This window comes from Herpailurus yagouaroundi, unplaced genomic scaffold (genome assembly GCF_014898765.1).
Source record: "Herpailurus yagouaroundi ecotype Mexico unplaced genomic scaffold, PumYag 77, whole genome shotgun sequence".
NCBI classification, from domain to species: domain Eukaryota; kingdom Metazoa; phylum Chordata; class Mammalia; order Carnivora; family Felidae; genus Herpailurus; species Herpailurus yagouaroundi.
The window spans coordinates 36,308,426-36,320,453 of NW_024412388.1; the positions used below are offsets into that span (position 1 = coordinate 36,308,426).

The 12,028-nt window shown below is 37.4% G+C and overlaps 1 protein-coding gene across 6 annotated transcripts in view; it reads right to left on the reverse strand.

Moving 5' to 3' along the window:
* Positions 1 to 12,028, reverse strand: part of IPP (intracisternal A particle-promoted polypeptide) — a 42,910-nt gene that overhangs the window by 5,434 nt on the left and 25,448 nt on the right. For 5 of the 6 annotated variants that reach the window (XM_040470064.1, XM_040470068.1, XM_040470065.1 and 2 more), the window contains one exon: positions 9,777 to 9,997. In XM_040470064.1, coding sequence (XP_040325998.1) covers positions 9,777 to 9,997 — 221 coding nt within the window. Of the gene's footprint in view, positions 1 to 174; positions 219 to 9,776; positions 9,998 to 12,028 lie in introns of those variants that run through there. The other variant, XM_040470067.1, reaches the window with a different exon arrangement.

A 12,028-nucleotide genomic window follows, 5' to 3' on the forward strand; every position in this document is an offset into this window, starting at 1 on the left:
CACTGGGTATACAGATTATTTAAAAATAAAATCTTGGGGCGCCTGGGTGGATTGGTCGGTTGGGCGGCCAACTTTGGCTCAGGTCATGATCTCGCGGTCCGTGAGTTCGAGCCCCGCGTCGGGCTCTGGGCTGACAGCTCAGAGCCTGGAGCCTGTTTCGGATTCTGTGTCTCCCTCTCCCTCTGCCCCTCCCCTGTTCATGCTCTGTCTCTCTCTGACTGAAAGATAAATAAACGTAAAAAAAAAAAAATTTTTTTTAAATAAAATCTTAAAACAAGAAAAACAAAACCTGACAAGCTGATTCTAAAATTCACATGGAAAGGACCCAAAATAGCTAAACCCATTTTTTTATTTTTTATTCTATTTATTTATTAAGTTTATTTATTTATTTATTTTGAGAGAGAGCATGCGCATGGGTAGGGGAGGGACACAGAGAGAGAGAGAATCCCAAAGAATCCCAAGTAGGCTCTGCACTGTCAGCGTGGAGCCCGATGTGGGGCTCGAACCCACAAACTGTGAGATCATGACTTGAGCCAAAGCTGGATGCTTTGATACCTGAGCCACCCAGGTACCCCTAAACCCCCTCTTTAAAAGAAGTACAAAGTTGAAGGACTCACACTGTCCAATTTCAAAACTTGCTACAAAGCTACAGTAATGAAGACAGTGTGGTAGTGGCATTAGAATAGGCATATAGATAGATAAGTGAATAAAACTGAGAGTCCAGAAATAAACCCTCACTTTCATGGTCAACTGATTTTCAACAGAGGTACCAAGACAATCCAATGGGAAAAAATAGTCTTTTCAACAAATAGTGCTGGGATGATGGGTCAGCCACATACAAAAGGATGAAGGTAGACCCCCTACTTCATCCCATATACAAAAATTAACTTAAAATGAATCAAAGACTTAAATATAAATATAAGAGCTAAAACTATAAAACTCTTAGAAAAATATCTTCATAACACTGAATTAGGCAATGGTTTCTTAGTTATGACACCAAAAGCATAAATGACAAAAGAAAAAACATCAAAATTAAAAATGCTGATTTTTTTTTTTAAAGTGGGCCTCACACCCAGCATAGAGCCCAATGTGGAGCTTAAACTCACAACCCTGAGATCAAGACCTGAGCTGAGATCAAGAGTCAAGACGCTTAACCAACTGAGCCATCCAGGTGCCCCAAAAATGTTTGTGCTTCTAACTATACCATAAAGTGAAGAAAATCACTTCTTGGAATGGGGGGAAATTTTTGCAAATGATACATCTGATAAAGTACTAGAATATATAAAGAACTCTTACAACTCAATAATAAAAAGACAATCCATTTTTCAAAAAATTTCTAATGTTTGTTATTTGAGAGAGAGACAGACAGACAGAGAGACAGACAGAGCATGAGCGGGGTAGGGGCAGAGAGAGAGAGACAAACAGAATCCGAAGCAGGCTCCAGGCTCTGAGCTGTCAGCACAGACAGCTGGGTTCAAACCCACAAACTGTGAGATCATGACCTGAGCCGAAGTTGGAATTACTGTATCATCCAGCAATTTCACTCCTAGGTATGTATATACCCAAGAAAAATGAAAACACATGTCCACACAAAAATGTGTACACAAATGTTGACAGCAGCATTGTTTATAATAGCCAAAAGTTTAAACAATTCAAATGTTTGGTGTGTGAATAATATCTCAATAAAGCTGTTAACAAAATTCTTTTTACTTGAGAGAGAAAAGAAAGAAAATTTAAATCTTTAGGCTTTAAAGGTTTTAATAACCATAAGTGGTTTAAGAACCATAAAATTCAAGTAACATTAATCCACATTTCCCAAAATATGTTCCCTGAAACACTTTATTCCAGAAATGCTCCACAAACATCCACAAACAAAAGGGTTTGTGTGCACCATAAAATTTGAGAGATTTAGCATAAAGAGGCATAAAGCATATTATTGTACTAAATTGTGTAAAGAAACTTATTTAACTTTGTTTAACCCGACTTTCCCTACATATAGTTGATTAGGGGAACACGTTACCTAATTCCTCTTAACAGTGCAAAAAACTAGGGACACCTGGGTGGCTCAGTCAGTTGCGTGTTTGATTCCTGATTCTGGCTCAGGTCATGATCTCACCATTTGTGAGATCAAGCCTGCGTCAGGCTCTCCACTGATAGTGCAGAGCCTGCTTGGGATTCTCTCCCTCCCTCTCTCTCTCTACCCTTCCCCCACTCATGCTCTCTCTCTCTCTCTCTCTCTCTCTCTCTCTCTCTCTCCAGATAAATATAGTACTCCATAGAAACTAATTTGGAAAAAATTGCTCTAACCTATAAGCCTACAGCATAACACACCTTATTACTGCATATCCCAGCACCTAACAAACTGTGATGTAATTGTTTGTCTATTTACGTCTCTATATTCCCCACTAGAATTTAGGCTCCTTAAAAACTGGGGCCTTGCATGTTCAGTTTGCCCTGTTTCCCCATGCATAGTATCTGATCGATACTTACATACTAAGAAGTCTGTACAAATGAATGAATAAATGGATTAATGAACAAATGCACGATAGAATGGTGATTCAATGAAGACACAACCTTTCCCTATTTTCCTCTAATCTCCCCTTCCTAGCATAATTGAGTCAACCCAGTATGTGAGAGGAAGAAAGAACATTGGTAAGCTCATATACGCAGTGACAAGAAGGGCTATGTACAGGGGCGCCTGGGTAGCTCAGTCGGTTGAGCATCCGACTTTGGCTCAGGTCATGATCTCATGGCTCATGAGTTCGAGCCCCACATTAGGCTCTGTGCTGACAGCGCAGAGCCTGGAGCCTGCTTCATATTCTGGGTCTCCCTCTCTCTCTCTCTCTCCCCTCTTCCGCTCATGCTGTCTCTGTCTCTCAAAAATAAATAAACATTAAAAAAAAAAAAAAGAAGGGTTATGTACAGAAGTGGCAGTTAGAGAAGAAAGTTGGACATAGTAGGGAGATTTGTTTCATTTAATAAGTACATTGAATTAACAAATAAGTAAATATACAGTTGACCCATTAACAGCAAGGGGGTTGGGGCACCTACCCCCATGCGGTTGAAAATCCATGTGTAACTTTTGACTCCCCACAAACTTAATTACTAATAACTTACTATTAGTAAATGTTATTAAAAAAATCATAAGGAAGAGAAGATACATTTACAGTACTGTATTGTATGTATTGAAAAATTCCATGTATAAGTGGACCCACACAGTTCAAAACCATGTTGTGTTCAAGGGTCAGCTATAGGGAGAATAATAGGACCCAAGTTTTTAACTAACAGAGAAGGTATTTACAAAAATGGAAATGGGTAAGGCCTGAAAGAATCTGAGATATTGTACTGGAATTTGGAGTTATCATTATGAACTCATGGTTTTATAATGTATAATACTTACATGTTACAGAAATATTTACAAATTAATGTGCGTGAATATATGTATGTAAATATATATATTTCCTGGCTCTGTTTACTGAGAGTGCCTAGAAGCAGCAATACGCCAGTAGTAATGAGCAGTCCAAGTGCCTAGACCTTGGTTTCTAAATACTATCCTTCCCTAAGACAAACTGGAGCTTCTTAGAGAAATGGCTGATTCCAGGGCTAGAGCAGAGAAAGTACAAAATAAGCTTGAAATATTTTATTATCTATAAAGTAATGCTCAATGAATGATGGAACATGTCAAAAGGACACAGGAAGGATTTCCACTTACAGCCATGGTAGACTAATTGTTACCAAAGCTGTCCTCCTGCCATAAAAACCTAGAAAACTGGACAAAACCTATGAAACAAAAGTTCTCAGACAACACACAATGAATAATTGTGATCCCTTAGAAAAAGAAACAAACAAGGTGTCCAAGCTTTCTGTCTGATGGGGCTTTCTAAATAGTAGTACAGGGAAGGAGATTCCCAAGCACAGCATGACAGTAATCTGATTTAGGAGACAGAGATCATAGTTCAGAGAGGTTGAAGCAGCTAAGATTTGCAAGCAAGACTGCCAGAGGTCCCCTTGTGTCTTGAGTACTACTAATCTGTTCAATGCATGAAGTGAGACTCTATTAGAACAGGCAAAGAACTAACAGGAGGATGTGACGTAACAAGAAATATGTATTTGGTCTCTGGCCCCAGTTCCTGACACAGAACTCCTAAATCCTTTGGAATTTCCTGGGTGATAGAAGTGTCTTTTGTTCTAATGAGGTGCTCTTAATAGCTTCAGAATGAGAGCTGGTTATCAGAAAGACCAAGCCAGAATTAGAACCTTGGAACTTTTAGCCCCACCCCCTATCATCTGGGTAGGGGAGAGGGGCTGGAGGTTGAATTAGTAATCAATTATGCCTACATGATGAAGCCTCCATAAAAATCCCCATACTATGGTTTTCGGAGAGCTTTCAGGTTGGTAAAGACATCCATGTATCACAAGGGTGTCATACCCCAAATTCTACAGACTCCTACACCCAAGACCCTTCTGGACCTTGCCGTATATACCTCTTTATCTGACTATTCATTTATATCCTTTATAATAAACCAGTAATAGTACATAAAGTGTTTCCCTGAGTTCTGTAAGCCATTAGAGCAAATTATTGAACCTGAGGAAAGGATTTTGGGAACCCCTGATTTGTATCCAAATCAAACAAATGTAATGTAAAGAAGTCAGTGGTTAACCTGAAGTCCCACTGCTTGAAATTGGTGTGTAAAGTGAGGGGCAGTCTTGTAAAACTGAGCCCTTAATCTGTGGGGTTGTTAGGGTCAGAAATGAATTGCCTTGAGGGTACCCAGTTGCTGTCTATCAAGAACTAGAGAACAGTTTGGTATGGAATACCTACACATTTTGTGTCAAAAATATTGTGACAACAAAAACTGTTTTCCTTGATAGGAGGTGTAAGCTGAACAATTCCCAGAGCTCACACAAGGCTAGAGGACATTCTAGTTTTGAGTAGCCAAAATAAAGAAACCTTGCTGAATACCTAGGACATTAGCAGAGACTCAAGAAGGGTCATTCTTTAGAAGGAGACCTACAAGAAAGACTACTCTAGACCTTCCCTACAAAGCTTAAGAACATTTTTCAAAAGAATCAATCTGATTTGCAAATGATGTAACTGTTTATCAACAGTTAAAAGAAGAAAATAAAATCCAAACACTGAGCAATATAACATTCACAGTGTCCACCATCCAAACGACAGACACTAAAAATGTGGAAAAGCAGGAAGAATGTGACTCAAACCAGAAAGAAAAAATTTCAACAGACACAGGTCCAAAAGTGATGATAATAATGGAATCAGCAGACAAGGATTTCAAAACAGATGTTATAAATATGTTCAAGGATCTAAAGGAAAACATGGACATGATGAGAGAAATGGAAGACATAAAAAAAAAACCCAAAAATATCTTTTAGAGCTAAAAATATATTTGAAGTGAAAAATTCCTTAAATGGAATTAGACACTGCATATTAGAAGTCAATATAGATTAATAAACTTGAAAACACAGCAAGAGTAACTATCCAAACTGAAGCACAAAGTTTCACTTATACAGGATGAGTAAGTTCTAAAGATCTAACATATAGCATGGTGACTATAGTTAATAATACTATACTGTATACTTGAAATTTGGTAAGAAAGCAGATCTTAAGTACTCTCACCACACACAAAAAAAGGAAAAGAGAACCTGAAACTAATATAACACTGTATGTTAACAATACTGGGATTAAAAAAAAATTAGAGGGGCGCCTGGGTGGCTCAGTGGATTGAGCATCCGACTTTGGCTCAGGTCATGATCTCACAGTTTGTGCGTTTGAGCCCACATCAGGCTCTGTGCTGACAGCGCAGAGCCTGGAGCCTGCTTCATAGTCTGGGTCTCCCTCTCTCTCTCAAAAATAAATAAACATTAAAAAAAATTAAATAAAAATTAGAATGACTAATACAGACTTTAGTAAAACGGAAAAAAAAAGAAAAGGAAACTGTGATGTGATGAATATGCTAATCAGTTTGATTTGGTAATCATTTCATAATGTATATCAAAACATCAAATTATACACCTTAAATCTATACAATTTTTATCAAGTATGCCTCAGTGAAGCTGTATAGCAAAAAAACAAAACAAAAAACAGAAAACAAAACTGAAGCACAGAGAAAGAAAAGATGCGGAAAAATTAACAGAATCTCAGTAACCTGTAGGACCTGGGCATGTTATTGGAGTCTCAGAAAATCTAAGAAAATCTAAGGAAATATGGCTGAAAACATTTAATTTGATGAAAGCTATAATCCTACAAATTCAAGGAGTTCAGTGAATTCCAAGCAGATTAAACACAAAACTCCAACAGGACACACCATAATCAAATATTGGAAACCTATGATAAAGAGAAAATTGTAAAAGCCTCCAAAGAAAAAAAGACACGTACAAGGGAACAAGGATAAGAATGACTACTGACTTCCCATCAGAAACAGTGCAAGAAGATAAACAATGCCTTTTAAGCAACGGGGGGAAAAAAAACCCATAAAATTCTGTGCTCAGTAAAATATCTTTTGGGGCACCTGGGTGGCTCAGTCAGTTAAGCATCTGACTCAGGTCATGATCTCATGGCTTGTGAGTTCCAGCCCCACATCGGGATCTGTGCTGACAGCTCAGAGCCTGGAGCCTGCTTCAGATTCTGTGTCTCCCTCTTTCTCTGTCCCTCTGCTGCTCGTGCTCTGTCTCCCTCTTTCTCAAAAATAAACATTAAAAAAAGAAAAAAATATATATCTTTCAAAAAATGAAGGCAAAAGAAAACCGTTCAGAAAATGAACAGAGAGTGAATCAACGCCAGCAGACCAACACTAAAAGAAATATTAAAGAGAAGTTAGTTCTTCATGCTAACACAAAATGTTATGAGATGAAAACTTAGTTCTATAGAAAAGAATAAAACTAGGAATGATAAATATATACATAATTATAAAAGACTTTCACATTAAAATTTTATGTTAAATATAACTTTTTAAAGCAAATATAACAAAAGATATTGTGGGGTTTACAACATATGTAGAAATAAAATGTATAACAAAAGCACAAAGAATGGAAAATGGGAAAATGAAAGAATATTTTTGTAAGTTTCTGACATTCAAAGTGAAGTGGTTTGGGGTGTCAACTATACTTGAATTAAAAAAAACTTTTAGGGGTGCTTGGGTGGCTCAGTTTGTTTAGCATCCAACTTCAGCTCAGGTCATGATCTCATGGTTCATGAGTTCCAAACTCATGAAAGTCTCTGTGCTGACAGCTCAGAGCCTAGAGCCTGCTTCAGATTCTGTGTCTCCCCTCTCTCTCTGTCCCTCCCCAGCTCGCACTCTGTCTCTCTCAAAGATCAATAAACATTTTTAAAAAAAGTTAAAACAAAAAAGAAGTGGTTTAAATAAAAAAAAAAGAAAGTGGTATGATATAATGCAAAGGTAGCCTTGATCATACATACATATATATATATAGTATAAATATGTATAATACATAATATAAACCCTACAATAACCACTAAGAAAAAGGTGAAGAGTTATAGTTAATTGGACAAAAGAGATCAAATAGAATACTAAAACAATTGACATAAAGACAGAAAAGAGGAGGGAAAAATGAAAGAAAGAATTGTAGAAATAGAAAACAGCAAAACAGGAGTCTAGAAACCAATCATATTTGTAATTACATTACATATAAATAGTAAAAACTCTAAAGACTCCATTCGAAAGGCAAGAAACTGTCAAACTGGGTTAAAAAGAGACAACTGGGTCACCTGAGTGACTTAGTTGGTTAAGCATCTGACTCTTGGTTTTGGCTCAGGTCATAGATCTCACAGTTTGGGAGTTTGAGCCCCGCACTGGGCTCTGTGCTAACCGTAAGGAACCTGCTTGGGATTCTCTCTCTCCTTCTCTCTCTGCCCCTCCCCTGCTTGCTCTCTAAGTAAATAAACTTAAAAAATAAATAAAAAAAGAGACTACAACTGTATGTTACCTTACAAGAGATGCAACTTGTAAAGATATAGATAGATTTAAAGTAGAAGGAAAGAAAAAGATGTACCATGCAAATAATAGTCAAAAGATAGCTTGGCCACATCAATGATTATATTAATATCAGACAAAGTAGACTTCAGAACAAAACATAATACCAAAGATAAAAACAAATATTTCATGACTATGAAAGGATCAATTTCATCAAGAAGACATAATAATCCCAACCTGTACACACTTAATAACAGAGATTCAAAATATGTGCAGGGAAGGGAAAATTCCTCCTTTACCCTTAAGGTCTTCCAGCTGGACTAAGAATTAAATTTACATGAGACAGATTAACAAGAGAAAAAAAGTTTTATTACTTGCGCACAAAGGCCCAATAATGTAATTGAGACCTAAAAAAGTGACAAAGGCAGGTGGTTTTTATACGTTTTAAACAAAGAGAGAATAAATCTGTGGGGGATTGACAGGACAAAGTAAAATTAACTTTTGGAGCTTCAATTAGTAAGGAATTGTAAAAAGAATTTGGGTTCTGACAGTAAATTAGGTTTTTTTTTTTAATGTTTATTTAATTTTGAGAGAGAGAGAGAGACAGGGGCAGAGGGAGAGACCAAGTCAGGGAGGGGCAGAGAGACAGGGGGACAGGAGATCCAAAGCAGGCCCTGCGCTGACATCCCGATGTGGGGCTCAAACTCATGAACCATAAGATCATGACCTGAGCTGAAGTCAGATGTTCAACTGACTGAGCCACCCAGGAGCCCCCTGAGAGTAAACTAGTAAAAACAAAAATAATAAGGGCTGTTTATACACCCTTCTTGGCTCTACATTTCCCATCTCTGGTGATACCTCTTTATTTCCTGGTACAGGAAAGGTACCTTTCAAGTGAGAGATTTATTTCCTACTTTTAGGGGGAGAAAGGAGGGTCTGAATATCCTTCTTGCACAAGTGGTCTCATAAGTAACTTTTATTTAAAATAATATGCCAAAGTGGTACATTTTAGTGCGGCCTGCTCTTGACTCCTACATTTGAGGTAAAACCTGACAGAAATGAAAGGAGAAACAGACAAATCCATAATTACACTTGGAGATTTCAATACTTCTTTCTTAATAGTTGACAAAACAATTGGACAAGTTGAAAAGAAAAGACTAGGGAAGACTCGAATAACACTAACCAACTTGACTTAATTGACATTTATAGAACACTAAAGAGTAGAATACAAATTCCTTTCAGGTGGACACAAAACATTTACCAAGACAGAAATCATATAAAGTATGCTCTCTGATCATAATGGAATTAAATTAGAAATCAGTAACACAAAGATCTGGAAAATTGCCAAGTATTTGGAAATCAAATAACATACTTCTAACAATTCACTGGTCAAAAAAAAATTGCCAGGGAAATTAGAAGGTATTTCAAGATAAGTGCTAATTAAAATACAACATATCAAAATGTGTGGGAGCCACTTAAAGCAGGACTTGAAAATATAGTTTTAAACATTTACAATATAAAAAAAGGAAAGTCTAAAATCAATCATTTAAGCTTCTACTTAAAGAATCTAGAAAAACGTGCAAATTAAACCAAAAAAAAAAAAAAAACAAACAAAACAGAAGAAAAAAATAGAAACAGAAATCAATGAAATAGAAGATGGGCAATCAATAGAAAAAAAAAATCTATGATACCAAAGTTGGTTCTTTGAAAATAAAAAAAAAAACCTACAGATGATCAATATCATGAATGAAAAAGTGCATATCACTACAGATCTTATAGACACTAAAAAAATAATAGGATATTAAAACATGAAATCATCCACCCTACCTCTTCGAAAGAATATTTTTCTACAGTATGAAGAGCATCTTGTGTCTCATTCCATCCTCCAACAGAATAGATACAATCATTAAGTGCAGCCACTCCAAGATATGCTCTCCTGGTTCCCATTGGAGGAAGTGGAGACCAACGCTTAGAAAGTGGATCATATACTTCAAAAGAACGAAGCTCTATTCCTTCATTGCTGATGCCCCCAATTACGTAAATTAAACCTGGAAACAGGATAGAAAATTTTACAGGAAATAGAATATAAATATTATAAAAAGTAATATGTCTGCTATGCTGATGCTATATTTAACATAGAGCTCACAATAGCCTTTTAAGAGAGAAAAATGACTTCTGTCTAGTATATCATAGCTCACACGTAAGCATGTTACAAAGATTTAGAGGTATAAAGTGGCATTTAATTTTCAACGAACTTACAATGCTGTAACAAAACAATCTGTCAAACAAGGTTTTCTCATCTTATTGTCTGCCTGATGATCTCAAGTTCCAGAACCACTGCTACCATAAGGTAAAAAAGGGAGAGGGATTTTTTTCCCCCTAAAAAAAAATGCCAGGCACTTAAACTGGGAATGACATAGCCTTGTTTGTGACAGCCTACCTGTTGCTCAAATGGACACAGAGAAGTGAATTCAAATTATAATAGTTATATGGCTAGATTAAGGTATCAGGATCAATCACCAGAGTACAAGAGAATGTAATTCACAGTGAGTTCCTGATTAAATTTGATTTGAAACTAATGGTCCTGACAATCTACAATTATTTTTGAATGCCTAGCATTGTTTCCCATATAATGGCATTTTAAGAAATGTGTGCTAAATGTCAGTGAATGTGGGTTCTAGTTCCAACTTTGCCAGTAACGGGCTGTGAAAAAGAACACACAACCTTCCTGATCTCTAGCTTGCTCCTCTATAAAGGGGTTGGAATAATCTCCAAGATGCCTCTCTAACTCCGTAGTTTTCGAAGGTGCAACACTGTGGTTTATAAGATGGCCAAATATATATTTCTCATCTATATTTGGTCTTCATCCACAGTCCCTAGCTCACAGCAACCTGAACCCTTAGAATTTCCGAACTGTTAAGAGTGATAAGGGTGTCTTTTGTTATGTTAATGAGGTGACTTTCGGAAAGTACTTAAGGATGGGGACTGGTTGCTAAAGGAGCCAACCTTGTGATTTGAGTGTTGGAACTTTCAGTCTCACGCCCTGACCTTCTGGGGAGAGGAGAGGTTCTAGAGGTTGAATCAATCACCAATGGCCAATGATTAATCACTCATGCCTATGTAATGAAGCCTCCATAAAAATCCAAAAGGACATGGGGCACCTGGGTGGCTCAGTTGGTTAAGCGCCTGACTTTGGCTCAGGTCATGATTTTGTGGCTTTGAGTTTGAGCCCTGGACTGAGTCCTGCATTAGGCTCTGTGCTGAGCCTGGAGCCTGCTTCAGATCCTGTGTCTCTCTCTCTCTATGCCCTTCCCCTGGCCGTGCTCTGCCTCTCTCTCTCTCAAAAATAAATAAACATTTAAAAAAAAATTGTTTTTTAATCCAAAAGGACAGGATTTGTAGAGCTTCTGGGTTGGTAACATATGGAGATGCGAGGACACTGGCACACCTGGAGAGGGCATGAAAGTTCCGCACCCCTTCCCCATAACATCCCCTATGCATCTCTTCCACCTAGCTATTCCTGAGTTATATCCTTTTAGTAGTAAGTGACATTTCCTCTGAGTTCTGTGAGCTGCTCTAGCAAATTAATTGAACCCAAAAGAAGTTAGAACCTCCAATCTATAGCCAGTCCATCAGAAGCACAGGTTAAGAGCCTGGTAAGGATGAGTGTCTTATAGGACTGAGCCTTCAATCTGTGGAATTTGAGGCTATCTCCAGGTATGGGTACATAGTGTTAGAAGTGAGGTGAATTCTCCAACACCCAGTTGGTGTTCTGAAAACCACTTGTTAGTAGGAGGGAAACTTCCCCCTACCTCCACACTGGAAACTTAGTCTCAGAACACCTGATTTGCATGGGAAAATGAAAGTAATAAATACAAAACAATTAGAGAACACTATAATATTACACAATATAGTCTGTACCATGTAATCTGAACATCTAAATGCTAGTGAAAGTCTGAGAAGGTACTCACAAAACAGAAAGAACTTGATCTGGGAACAGCTGGTTGAGTTATCGTAACAATGAGCAGACTGCTCATTACTCTACAGGTACATATAAATCTGCTCTCCAACTCTGGACA